Here is a 15190-nt window from a genome sequence, read left to right as displayed (position 1 = left end):
TTATTATTTAAGTACTCAGAACATTACTGTTAATTAGTCAAAGTTAGCGACCGTAGGTTAACTTTGGTTTGATTATATTTATAAAATAAATAAATGCTTATAAAGATAGTGATATAAATGGTATATTTTGGGTTATTTCTCCAACCTGGTTATTGTTAATATCAATATTTCTTGCTATTTTGAGTTATTTTCAGGTGAAAAACTTGCAAACTTTGGGGGGTAGAAACGAAAAAGTATCTAATTCTAATATCATTAGAAAAGAATTAATTTGCTTACCATTAAATTCAATCCATCCAAGGTTTGTGATTGTTCTGCTTGTGGATCGATGCTGTTAATGAAGAATTCCAATTAAGTGATAACATTAGTTAGGAATGGGAAAATTTAACTAGAATAATAAAGAAAGCAGCTTATGAAGCCCTTGGACATTGGAGAAAGTCCAGAGGAAAAAGATAAATTTATGGAGTGAAGAGATGAGAGTGGTAATACAGAAGAAGAAAGAATTATATTTAAGGTTATTAACAAGAAAGAAGGAGGAAGATAGAGACATATATATATATATATATATATATATATATATATATATATATATATATATAAGAGGAAAATTGTTAAACAAATTTGTAAAGAACAACAAAGTATGAAGTGGTATTCATTCATAAGTAGAATCAAAAACTATGTCCACGGGCATCAAAATATTGCTTATAAAATTATGAAGTGCTTAAGAAGTAAGGAGAAGGCTCATGCACAAATTCCATTTGTGGACACAAAGAATTTCTGACTTAATTGTAACAGCTTTGTTTAATAGATGATTGTAATGAAGAAAATTTGAAAATGATGATAATTTAGAGGAAATTGACAAGTTGGAAATTTCAGAATTAAAAATGAACTTATAGAGTTAAGAATAGGAAGGCTTCACCAAGTGATGAAGTATTTATAGACTTAATAAAGTACTCTTCTGAGAATTTTAAACACAGATTCTTGAGATTTCTAAATTTATGCTGAACTGAACTCAAGGTGCCAGATGAATGGAGAATAGCAATTATCATTGTACCTATTATTAAAAAAGGAAACAGAAGTCAGTGCAGGAATTATTGGCACTGGTATTTAGCCTTCTAAATACAGGTTATAAAATAGTCTCAAGAATAATTACTTAAATTATTAAACGTATTACGGGAAAGAACTTTGAGATGAGCAATCGGCTTCAAGAAAGGAAGTTCTTGTACCAACAATGTCTTTGCTTTAAAGCAAATCATTGAGAAGCACCAAGAGTGCAATTGCAAAACACATATACTGTTTGTAGATTTGAAGAAAGCCTTTGATAAAGTAAACAGCATAAAGTAATGGAAAAAATTAGAGAAAAGAGGAATACCAAGATGACTTATACGGATTGTGCAGGAAATGTACAACAGTACAGAAATAGCCATGTCTGGAGATAAGAATAGTAAATTGAGTAAATTTAGGTGTTTGTCAAGGATTTAGCTTATCACTTCTTCTATTTAATATATATATTGACAATCTCCTTCAGCTTTGGATAAGTAAGATCAAGAATTAAACGCATGATCTAAATTCAGAGAGCTTTGCTTTCTCAGTGCTCTTTGCAGATGGTTTGGTAATAGTTACAGATTGTGAAAACTCTTTGCAGAGGGGAGAAGTTGAATTTTGTCAAATCACAAAAGACTATAATATGACAGTCGCAGTAAATAAGACCAAGGTTATGGCTTTCAACGGTAGGGATATTATGAGATCAAAAATTTTCTTTGGAAAAGATGTAATAAACCAAGTTTGTGATGCATTATTTGTATGTTTGGAGAGTCTGATGTGGACAGTAAAATAGAAAAATTCAATTACCGTAATGGAAACATAAAAAGAACTTTGAAAAATAAAGTGAATAAAGATACACTTTTAAAATTTTATAAAGTAGCTTCTGTTCTGGCGTTTACATATGGCTTAGAAACATTTTACGTTACCAAACAGATGGAAAAATGTATCCAGGCAGCAGAAATGGACCACCGGGTTGGTCTAGTGGTGAATACATCTTCCCAAATCAACTGATTTGAAAGTCAAGAGTTTCAGCATTCAAGTCCTAGTAAAGGCAGTTACTTTTATATGGATTTAAATACTAGATTGTGGATTCCAGTGTTCTTTGGTGGTTGGGTTTCAATTAACCACACATCTCAGGAATGGTTGAACTGCGACTGTACAAGAATACACTTCATTTACACTCTTACATATCATCTTCATTCATCCTCTGAAGTAATACCTGAATGATAATTCCCAGAGGCTAAACAGAAAAAAGGAAAAAAAAGGCAGCAGAAATGCGGTCTTTAAGGAGTGTTGCTGGATATCATTTGAATGACAGGAAAAGAAATAGTGAAATAAGAATTGAGTTGAATATATTTAAATTAAATTAAATTAAAGCACTAAGAGAAAATTGGAAGACCCATGTCGATAGAATGCAGAATGAAAGGTTACATAAACTATTCTACAATTATATATCCCACAGAAGAAATGTGGGTCGACATAAGAAACTGAGATCAGCTTCGGGATATTGATTGATTTGTGATTGTTGTAATGGGATTAATACCCAATACATGAAGAAGATGAATTAATTTGTATTACAATGAATATAATCCTATAATTACAAGATGTTCTCTTGTGACTATTAGATCCAAAAGCTGAATGCAGACATTCTGTTACAAAATCATTAGAAAACATCATGGAACAAATCTTCTTAAACAATTATAATACATACATCATTACATGCTATGTTTTTGTCCATGATGTTTATGATGCAAATTATTTAAAATTATTAATGTCAAATAACAAACAAAGTCAAATGTAATAAAGAAATTTGTCTGCAAGAGCAACTGAAGAGATTAGGATATAAGTAAAAAAAAATGCAAGAAAAAATTGCATCATGTTTTCAGTTGTTCTAAAAGGCATGGTTCAGTATTCTGCCATGGTTACGATACAACGCTCTTGATATATTAACAATTTGATATACATATACATCTGTATAAAATATTGAAATGTTTATGTAAATATTTACAATATAAAATATGTAAATATATTTATTATATAAATAGCTTTTTTTATATAAATATTATATGTCTTTATATGTACTGAGATACAAAAGTTAATTACTCTGCCACAGTGTGTAACAAAGGATGCCTACTAGTTAGTTTATTATTAGACAGAAGAATAAAATTGTCATTGGTTTAATCATTTAATGGAATTAATTGTTTAAAATATTCAGTTCAAATTAAAAGTAATAAAAATTACCCATTTCTGTTAGTAGTGGTTTGTAAAGCCCCCAAGATTTTATTTGCTGAATAAATGTGAATTACAAAGAATCCAGATGAAAAAGTAATTCTGGAGTTTAGTGTATAATATGTCTCAAAATAGTAAAAGAGAAAAAAATTTAATTGGAGTCTTGTCTTGAAGAGAAATCACAATTAAATTTAAAAAATCAAATTTCTGACTGATATAATTTGTTCACTGAAGTAAGTTAATAAATTATTGAAAGATCGTAATTACATTTGACTAAAGAGCAAAATATTTAACGAGTTTTTCCATCACTCTGCAGCATTATTTTGAATATTTTTTGGTGGCTGTTTTATCTGACATCCAATCTTGCCTTTAAATGGTAACATAAAATTAATTCTAAACATTACCTTCTCATATGCACCAACAAATATTATGAATGGTTAACAAAGAACAATTTGCTAAAGCATACTGTTTATTATACTGTAAAATACTTTTAGAAATTAGTGCGAAAGAAAGAAAAGGAAAAGGGGCAAGCCAAACACAAATTAAGCACACACACCTTATCAGAAACATGAAATAATATATATTTGTGTTTCCAAGTTCTTTCATTTAAATGCAATTTCGCACAGATATTAGTTATGAAAATTTATTTCAGGCTTTCCATGTAACTTGTAATAAAGATAAATGTTAAAAAAAAATGATTGTATTTCAGGTTTATAATCTGAAGTTAAGGAAAACTTTTATAAAGATATCATATAAAGGATAGATATATACAAGTGTCCCAAAAGGTCCTGCACCATAGGGATTTTACTAATTTTGCTCTGTTTTTTAGTTGCAGGACTGAAAGATGTTAACCATTGAAGAACAGGTAGAGATTATCCTCCTTTATGGAAGAGAAAAATTCTCTCATAGACAAGTTGCAGATGTATTTAATGTAAGGCATCCTCAACAAGTGCGAGTGTCACATACAATGGTTGGCAGACTGTTAGCAAAGTTCAAGGCTACAGGTAGTGTAGCCGATGCTAAAAGATCTGGACGTCTGAGCACGTCAGAAGAGATAGTGGAAAGGATTTTGGCAAAGGCAAGTCCAAAAAAATCAATTTACCAAACAAGCTTGGAAGTGGGCATTTTTGATCATCATTATGGAAGATCTTGCAAAAAACAATCAACCATACAAGTTACAAGTGTTACACCACATGTCAGAAGACGAGCCTGATCGCCGTATGGAAATGTGCAATTTGTTTTTGACCCAGTTGGAGGGGGACCCAGAATTTTTGTCTAAAGTTATGTTCTCTGACAAAGCCAAATTTTACGTAAATGGTGAGGTGAACCTACATCACTTACGATATTGGTTTGACAGTAACTCTCACTGGTTTATCAACAGTAAGGAGCAAGGAGCTGATCACATCATGATTTGGTGTGGTTTGTGGAAAGACCCTATTTTTTTGACACAACAGTTAACAGCAAAACCTACTTGGCAATGTTAGGAAATGAATTACTGCCTTATTTGTATTTGCTGGGTTCTGGAAAACCAAAATGGTTCATAAGGATGGTGCATCCCCCCACTATGGTACACAAGTTCGTGATTCACTACATGAACACTTCCTCCTGGATCAGTCCTAGGGAATGAGTGGAATGGGTTCCACAATTCCCAGATTTAAACCCTTCAGGGTTTTGTAAAATCCCAAGTTTACATAATCAAGATCAGGGACAAAAACCATCTGTGAAATTGCATCACAACTGTGTGCCAATCTGTAACGCCTGATTTGGTGATCAACATTCTGCGGAACACAGGAGACTGATTTCAATTATGTTTCATCTTATATAGAAACCACATTGAACAGATATTGTAAAATATTGTGTATATTCCTATGGTTCAGGACTTTTGGTACAGTGTATTTTGTTTACAAATTGACTTTCAAATTGATATGAAAGTACTAAATGTTTTCTTGAGCGAAAGACAAAGAAATACTTAACATTCAAATACAGTATTTGGCTGTTAGAATGAGTATTTCAGCTAGTCTAAAATAAAAAAGAGAATACACTTGTTCTGAGAATTCCCCATTCTTTCAGCAGTATGGTGCTCGAGTAGAGCCAAGCACATTCCATTGAGTAAGTGCAAGCAGTTCGATACATTAAGTGCCTCTGCCACCACCACATTAATTATTTATTATTTATTCATTAATTGCATGAGTTGATTTCATGTGATTCAATTATTTTTATCTAATTATTATTGAACTAAACTGTATTCACTTGATCTTGATAAAACAACTCATCTACATAATAGTGCATTAAAATCGGACCATTAAACTGTTAAGTCTGTATATTTATCTATTTATTAGTTAAGTCTGTATAAGTTGTTTACCTAAATGATATTACTGCAAAAGAAACTTTTTTAAAATATTCTAGGTGATTACTTTAATTCTTATGGATTTTACGAAGATATTCAAGATTTTGAAAAGATAAGAAATCATTGCCAGACTCAAATGGGGGAATATAATAAATCACCAGGTGTTATCAAAATGGATTTAGTATTATTTAAAGATGCTGTTGAACATATCTGTCGTATCTCTCGAATCATATCACAGCCTAGAGGAAATGTATTGCTCATTGGAATAGGTAATTTCATTAAACATAATCTATTACTTATTACATGAAATAGGATTGGCTTTTCAACCAATAGTTCACAAACCGCTTTTGGCCCACAATGATGGAACTGATGATCCACAAACAGACTGAAATTAAATTCAAAATTATTTTTAAACAAGAATTACACAGTTTTGGTTTTTGAACGTGTGATACCTAAAACAATTTGTTTTTTAAAGCAAAAAGACTCTGAAGTAAGAATTTTTCCATCACCCTATATTTTTGAGAAATTTCAAAATTTTAATTTTGAAAATTTTTTATATATGATCCATGATTACATATGTACATTTTTTATTTTATATGATTACTTTATATTTATGTGCTAGTATATATATATATATATATATATATATATATATATCTTTAACTCTATTCAGTTGTTAACCACGAAACAATAACTTAAGTATAAACTAAAATATCACATATTATGACAACATACCTCTCTATTGAAGCGTAGATGAATAAGATAGATAGATATACATATACAGATACATATCTGTACAATTCAAAACAACACAATGCTTGCTAGCTTTGTTAGCATACTGCTTTTAGTAGTATATCTTGTAGTAGTCAGAATGAAAACTGTATTAAGCAAGTGTACAGTGAAGTCTTATAATGTCTCATAAATGTGTAAATGATTTGGACAATTTTTGTTATGTGTGTGATGAGTTCACTATAAAATCAAATAAGAAAAACAGTACTCCTTTAATTAAAAAAGCTTGTAAATTATACTTTGACTGTAAAATCAGTGATCAGGATAAGACATAAGCTCCATAATAAGTAGTAACTGTGCTGCCAAGTTAAGAGGATGGCTAAGAACCACATGAAAGGCCTTGCCATTTGGTGTCCCTGCAGTTTGCCGTCAACCAAAAGATTACTTAACCAAATGCTATTTCTGTTTAACCTAGTGTGTCTGGAATAATTCTAAGAAATCTAAACATACTATTTTCTAGCCTTCATTGCTATCTGTACACTGAAACCTGTACTTCACAGTGAATCCATTCCAGTTCCCAACCTCCCGGAAAACTTGTTTCATGAAAACAGTAATGAAGAATTGGACATTATAGAAGAAGTCAATCATGATTCAGACTTTCAATTACAATCCAGTGAGTCACATCTTACATTACAAATTGTACTGAATGACGCTGTTATAAATTTAAACTAATCAAAAAAATGAAGCTGAACTTTTAGGCTCAAACTTGCAAGATTGGAATTTGATTTTTTTTAAAAAATACAAAACTCGAGCTACCAAAGCCAACAGAAAGATTTTTCTCAATACTTTGCTGAAGAAAATTACTTAGTTTACTCCACAAATATTGATAAACTTAAAGTTATAATTATAGCAAGTTCATGAACCTGAGGAGTGGTGCCTTTTCATTGATTCCTCGAGGTATAGCTTAAAGCAGTTCTTCTTCACAATAGTAACAAATTTCCTTCTGTACCAATCTGCTATGGAATTAATATTAAAGAAACATTATGAGAACTGTTATTGAAATAAAAAAAAAATTGTTTTATTTGTGAATGAGGCAGCAAATCTAGAGATTAGCATTATGTAGTAAAATAGTAGAAGAAATAAGAGAACTTAACTTCTGATGAAAAAACATTATTCATAAGCCTTTATTAAACTAGAAAAAATATTTATACTGGCCTTTATACAAAACGGGTTAATAAAAGATTTTGTAAAAGTCATGAAGAAGGACAGTCAAGGATTCTTATACATAAGACAGAAATTTGCAAAATTAAGTGAAGCAAAATCACAAAATTTTACCAGAGTATTGTAGATAAATAAATAAATCATGCAAAACATGATGTAATATGCCACTAAAAGTCAATTTCCTGCATTTACATCTTGGTTTCTTCCTACCAAACCTTGGGACAGTAAGGATGAACATGTTGAATATTTCCACCAAGATATTTCATTGTTGGAAAACGATTGCAAAGGCAAATAGAGTGCTAATATGGTAACTGATTACTGTTGAACTTTAATTCAAAATGTATCTGAGGCAACCTACAAAAGGAAAATACCTGCTAAAAGGTTTTAACATAACAATATGACATCCCATAACATTAGTTAGATTAATTTTTACAGACCTTTAATGCACCATTTCTTTTAAACTGAGGACGACGAAAAAATTCTATTTACAGATCTGTAATCCTTGCAGAGAAAGGTATTACACTTGAGAAACATTAAAAAACTAAGTAAAAATTGAAATAAAATGGATACTTAAAATAACCAAGCTTTCTAATTTCCTTGATCATTTCAATGGCCAGATTAGAATGTGGTATATCCAGAGTGTGGGTAAGATCATAATTGGTAGCTGCAGACTGAAAAATAATGTGGTTTTAATGCAAACAGAAATTTTAAACATGATTTCCAAATAAATTGTATGATTGTGGATTTACAACCCATTTCAGGCACACAATTACAAGAAAGAATTTTCATTACTGAAAAAGGAATGGTTAATTGATCTTTCAAGTTACATTGGACTTAAATCTGTGATCTTTGACCAAATTTTGGACCCCACCTTCAGTAAAAGGGTAATTTACAAGTTACCTGAAGAAGCACTGAAAATCATCATGCAGTTTCCATCAACCTATGTTTGTGATAAAGAATTTTTAACACTCCTTAAAATAAAAACAAAATATAAAAATTGTCTTAATTTAAAAACAGACCATTGATTGAAGTTGACCAACACTGAGCCAGATATTCAGGAACTCTGCAAGGACTGAAAATCTCAAACATCTCATTAAAAGTAATGTAATTAAATTGTATGGTATTATTTAATAAAAAATAAAATCTTTGTTCATTAATTATTCACTTTTAGTTGTTTACTTGCAGTATAATTATTTTTCATATATATTCAAAATGTGTTTTTAGATTTATATTGTTATAAATAACAGTATATCCCAGTTGTGTTAGTAATACTTACACAGGTCAAAAAAATGAGGCCTATGTAACTTAGTGGTCCATAGAAGTTTGTGAGACATTCTACTGGTCCTTGGGGATTAAAAAGATTGAGAAACACTGAAATAGGATATTGAATCTGAAAGCTCAATTGTGATAGTACCATATTAACCCAGTGAGTGCATATACAGTAGTTATCAGAATATTTATAATCTTGTTATACTGCCATCTGCCTAATATTTTATATTAAGTGCTACTGAAACAGACTACTGTGATACATGAATCCTCTCATTGTCACTACTGCAGTATAATGGGAGTAGTGTGATTTGTTTATTTTCCAGTAGAAGAACACAACACCAGTGAGATTAATAAGTCATTGAATAGTACGAGGATCGTCTCAAAAGTAATTTCACTATTTTAAAAAAAATCAAAAACATTCAAAAATTTAAAAAAAGGGTATATTTTGAAGAGTAGATGTAGTAGTTATTTTTCTATGTAAAATCCTTGAATCTCAATACATTTTTGGTACAGTGATATCAGTTTTTTAATCCAGTCTCAAACCACTCTCCCACCAAACTGGCTAGCTATTTTTCCACTTATTGTTTTAATTCATTCTCATTTGCAAAGCATCTTTCCCTGAGATGTTGTTTTGGCTGTGAAAAAAGATGGAAGTCATTCGGTGCAAGGTCAGAAGAATAAGGTGGATGACCGAAAATATCCCATTGAAACTGCTCAAGGGGCTTGAGTCTCACGAGCAGCGTGTGAAATTATTCCTTCTTTTGTTTTTGAATCGCCCATCTGAGGTTTCTCAATACCTCACAATAGCGGGCAGCTGTGATCGTGGTCCCACAGGACAAGTAATCGATCAACATTACTCCCTTGAAATCCCAAAGACTGTTGCCATGACCTTGCCAGCAGATTCCATAACTTTTGCCTTTTTTGGCATTGGCTTGTTCTTTCCTTTCCACACCAAACTCTGTCTTTTGGATTCGGGCGTCCAGTGATGGATCCATGTCTCGTTCCCTGTCACTATTCGGTCGAATAAACCGCCTCCCTCGTTCTCAAAAAACTACAAAAATTTAATGAAGTAACAACTCTCTGCTCTTTGTGTTGTTCTGAAAGCAGGTGTGGAACCCATCTTGAACACACTTTTGATAGATGCAGATCATCAGAAATGACCCTGTGAAGTGTTGCATGGCTTATTTCAATATTCGGAGGAAGTTAAGAAATAATTTCATCAAGCGTAAGGCACCGATCGGTGTCCACGACCCTTCAGACCTTGTCAACAACATTCAGAGCGCGGGAAGTGGAGGGTGGGTCGGCCGCTTCGTTGTTAATCGTCTAACTTTGATCCTTTCGCAAACGTTGATCCCCTCCGTTCAATGAATGATTGATACCAACAAGAAACCATTGCCCTTGTCATAACGTCTTCATCGTACACACTGCACAACTCGCGATGAACTTCAGTCGCACTTTATTTTTTGCCATAAAAAAACTAATGACAGCACGAACTTCACAATCAGCGGTAGGAGCAAGTGGAGTCTTCATAGTTACTGGCGCATGACTGTCCGAGCGGCAAAGCTAGATACATAGAAAGTTTACAGTGCTACCATTACATCCAGACAAACGTTTTCTGCAACTCCCAGACTTTTCCGCCTACCGCGTGGATTTAAAAAAAATAGTTTAACTTACTTTTGAGACGACCCTCATATAATAGAGTTGGCTATTTTGGTGGTGGAGGTTTTCTACATTCAGTCATCCAAAGAGCTCAGTGGTTATATCTGAAGATGATATGACTTTTAAATGAAAATTGTTACTACGCCACTGAAAATTGTTATTATATATTAGAAACAGAAGTATGATTTTATTATTTGAACTTTTGGCAAATAAACAATTTTGAAATCAGTTATAACTTAGAAGAATAAACTGTATTGTTTTTCTAATTTCTTTTCTATTTATTGAAAAATTATTTACAGATACTGAACACCAGTAAAATGATAAGAATAGTCAGTCTTGGTATTAATTTTGTGAAGTTATTAGCAATGGTTTTAAAATTTTCTGTAAACTTCAGAAATATCAGTTGTAGAATATATTTATAATACATAATAATTAACTATTCTCTCATGGCCACTGTAAATGGACACTGTCCATTATAATCATCAATATTACTTTAATTCCTATCTGAATATAATTTTTATCTAACATATCAATCAATACAAATATTATTAAAATCTGTACTATTGAGATTAGACTTGATATAGTCCTTGCAGACAAACAGGTTCATTGTACATTAAGCATCAGTAGTGTGTTCAAGTTAAGAAATTAAAGATTTATTTTCTGATTTGAGTTGAAAGAAAAGTGTGTATTTTAAATTTATTTTTCATGACTAGTTTCTTTTATTGTAGGTGGAAGTGGTCGCCAATCATTGTCTAGACTTTCTGCATGGCTTTGTTCTTACAATACTTTTCAAATTCAAACAACAAAAAATTACAAAGTAGCAGAATTTAAAGAAGATCTTAAAAAGCTTTATTTCTCAACAGGAGTTAAAGATATAAATACATCATTCCTGTTTAATGATAATCAGGTAAGGTACTTTCATTACGGATGAAAGTAATGCTGTAAAATATATTCAGTATTAGTACCACACAAAAAGTGAGTGAATTAGTTATTTTTTTAATTATATTTTTCATTGATTATTTGGCAGAGAATTTATTCATATAACCCTTCTTTAAGTAACTTATTTTACCTTTTCTGAGTTTTTTATGTGTATGTATAAAAGTAATTAAAGATTACCATTTTTTGTAAAACCCTTGTAAATTCAGTACAATAAAAGGAATAGTACAATAATTCAGTACAATAAAAGGAATTTTTCCCTTTTATTTATGCTGTTTATTATTCTAACAATAAACAAAATAATAAACAGCATAAATAAAATGGAAAAATTCCGTTAGTGCTAGGCAAGACTGTAAACTCCAATTTTTACAACTTCATTCCACTTCTCATTCAATGTCTCAGGATCTGTTTCTTGAAGAATATAAAGCCAGTTATCGTAGCCATATTTAATTAAAAAATTCTCGTAGATTACTGATGCTAAATAAGATTATGTGTAGTTTACTATTACTTGTAAACTGTATGCTGTTGGAATTTTTTAATTATTGACCGTAATGTATACATCATATTATTTTAGCAAAAAACAGAATTTATTTTCTGAACTTTGTTTAAAATTTAGACAGAAAATGATAGAAATTTTAATATTTAATATAGTTCTCCCCCCCCCCCAAAAATGAGACAACCTGTCACAAAAAAAGCTTCAAAAGTTACTATCATTAAATATTGTAAAAATAAAAGAAAATTCAAACTCTACTTAAAATGTAAAACTATTGATCAATTTGCTAAGTTTTTTATTTTGAATTATCTGTATTTTTTAAATTTTAATTGCCTTAGAAATGATTTAAGTGATGGAATATATTGACTAAAACTCATACATTTTTTTTGGTGCAATATATTTCATTTTGATGATTTTTGTACCGTAATATAAGAAAATTTATGGTGACTAATTTTGTGGGAAATTCTGATATCTTAGACTAAAATTTATTGCTTAAATGGTCAGGATGATACTGATATTCTTGAAATAATTATGATCAAGGATTTATCATATTCACTACAAATTGTACTATGGAAAAGAGAGTTAAGGAAGGAACATGAAATAAGGAAAATTTAAGTCTGTTAAGAAAGTGCAGTTTCTATATGGTTCAGAGGTACAGGGTGATGACAAAGCATATGGAAGAAAAATTAAGTAATGCAGTAATGAACATATGGAGAGATATTGCAATATAACTTGGGAGTAGATGATATGGAATGGGGAATGTTGCAAGAAGGTTGAAAGAACTAGTGATATTGTGAAGAAGATGCAGTTGCAATAACCATATTTAATATGGTCACCTGAGGAGGATGGATAACAAGAAGCTAAACTTGAAAGTATAACATTTTGTCCCAACAAGAAAGAATTAAGGTTAATTGAAATGCATTGGAAAGTTAAAGTTCATTTTATGGAGGTCACTTATTTGCCAAAAAAAATCACATACAGATTCAGATATAATTATGAAGGTGTATATAATTTCTTTATAAAGTAAAAAATTAAGTAGTTCAAAATGTTTAGGTATCTGAAATTTCATAAAAAAATTCTGTTGTAGATTTATTGGCAGAGTGGGTGGCTTTTGGTATTTATTAGTGCTAATTAAAAAAAATAAATATTTTTTTGCATACATCCTTATTGAATCAACTAACCAAAAGTTTTACTTTATTGCACTGGTCAAATTTCAAAAACATTCAATTTTTTGTTCTTAGAACAATTTTTTTTAAATTGAGATATCCACACAAAATTTAGATTCATAGTTTTAATTGTAAATATGTTGAGCATGAATCTCTTTTGTATAGGCACAAATTAATTTCAAGAAAACACCCACTCTCACTTTATTGATATTACCAATTATTAATGAACTTCCTAATAGATTATTATTAATCAAAGATTAGAAAGGTAAACATATTACTGTGCAGTACTTCTACCTGAGTTCTCCAAAGTAGTATTAGTATGACTATTGGTGCAGTAGAAGGGAAGCGCATTGGACAGCAGGATATCATAGGAAGCAAAATTCAATTACTTAGTTGCACTAGTGTCATTAATTTTCCAATCTACAGGTCCACATTTTACAAATACTATTCAATACTTATCACCACTTTTTTTTGTATGCAACCTTCTTGTTCACACTTAGTTTCATAGAGCCTTTGGTTTTAAAAAGTGAAAGTAAATTGTATAAAATGAATGTTTCAACAAAATAACTGAAAAAAATCCAGAAATGTTATATTCAGAAATTCAAACTCATATGTTTGCCCCATATCTGCCTGTACACTGTATAAATTTGTGATCAGAATCAAATAAATTAGAAGAAAATGAAAAGTTCATTATACTTGTAAAATCATGTGGAAGAGTGAAGAAGAAAGCTGACATTGATAACTTTCAAAGAGATATTGTATACACAATATTCATATTAGCCTAAAATATTGCCCACTTTAAAAAAAAAAGGTGTACTGAGTTTAAAAGTAAAAGATTAAAAATAGTTTAGGAAACTTTTGCTAGAAAACACTATATATGTTTAAAACAAGTAAATTATTTTTAAAAATAAAAATTTATGGACATAAAGGAAGATCAATTATTTAACTAGACAAATTGTATATTGACTCAATACACATAGAAAGTTGTAAGCTATATATGAATTGATGACTATTTATGGCTACAAAAACCCATGTCACAAAGAACCAAAGCTGAAATTGTCACACTGGCAGTTCTGTCAGAGAAATTCCAAATGCACTTTTGATTTTAAAATCAAAATAAGCTAGGAGAATACTCAAACAATATGAATATTAATAAATATTAAAAATATCAAAGCTAATACCAAACCTTCCACCTTGTTCAGTTTTGGTAATTGACAGCTATCATAATACCAAATTAAAATTGTGGAAAGCAAGAACTGTTAGAATGGCTGCCAAGCAGAAATATTCTGTGCTCAGATAAAGAAGAAGAATTAGTATGATTAAATAGGCCCCTCTATGAAGAGTATATTAAGTTTGCCACTATTCTGTCCTGAATTTAAGAGAGTTGGTTTAAGCAAAAATAAAGACACATTGTGAAAGGAAATGCATCACATCAACAAAATATTATAAAAGAAATGGCCAAGAAGAATTTAAAATAGAACAGAATGATTATAAGAAGACTAGTTACAAATGAAAAAGTTTACAGTAGTTAACAGTGATAGTGAAACCAGAGATGATAGCACAGATGAATGTGTATTAGAAGAGAATGACAACACAGATGGCATGAATGGAATTAAGCTGCTAAATTAAAAAACATCCTACCCTTCTTTCCTACTTTTTCTTTTTGTTAGAATAAAAAAATAAAATATTTAAACCTACGAATAATAAATAAAATTAAGTAAATGAAAATATTTTAAAAAAATTATGTAAAGAATAAATAAATAAAAATATCATTAAGTTAGGTAATAAAGTGAAACAGACATGTTTGCCATACAATGTAAACTCATGTTCATGTGTCTATAAGCATTTAGAATGTGTACAATATTTTTCATGCCTTCCTACTTCCAACCATCCATCTCCATCCTGATGTGATGTCAAGTGAAGTTTCTAAACTTTTATTAGTAATAATAAATAGAGGTGATCACTAACTGCCCTCAACTGTTAAGACACCTATAAATCTTTCAATTGTTAGAATTTTTTCAGTATCTTGATTTTTTTAATAAGTTAAATTGTTACTGCATTAATAATTTAGAAATTAATAAATTAAACATGTGTTGTTTT

At 30.4% G+C, this 15190-nt stretch overlaps 1 protein-coding gene across 1 annotated transcript in view; it reads left to right on the top strand.

Annotated features, from left to right (window-relative positions):
* Window positions 1–15190, top strand: part of kl-2 (dynein heavy chain 2, axonemal kl-2) — a 408181-nt gene that overhangs the window by 238210 nt on the left and 154781 nt on the right. Inside the window, exons 52-53 of the mRNA XM_075354141.1 lie at window positions 5677–5886; window positions 11224–11402. Coding sequence (XP_075210256.1) covers window positions 5677–5886; window positions 11224–11402 — 389 coding nt within the window. The remainder of the gene's footprint in view (window positions 1–5676; window positions 5887–11223; window positions 11403–15190) is intronic.

The sequence above is a fragment of the Lycorma delicatula genome, chromosome 1 (assembly GCF_047948215.1).
Source record: "Lycorma delicatula isolate Av1 chromosome 1, ASM4794821v1, whole genome shotgun sequence".
Classification (NCBI taxonomy): domain Eukaryota; kingdom Metazoa; phylum Arthropoda; class Insecta; order Hemiptera; family Fulgoridae; genus Lycorma; species Lycorma delicatula.
Note: the sequence above shows the minus strand (reverse complement) of the source record. Positions and strands in the feature narration are given on the sequence as shown.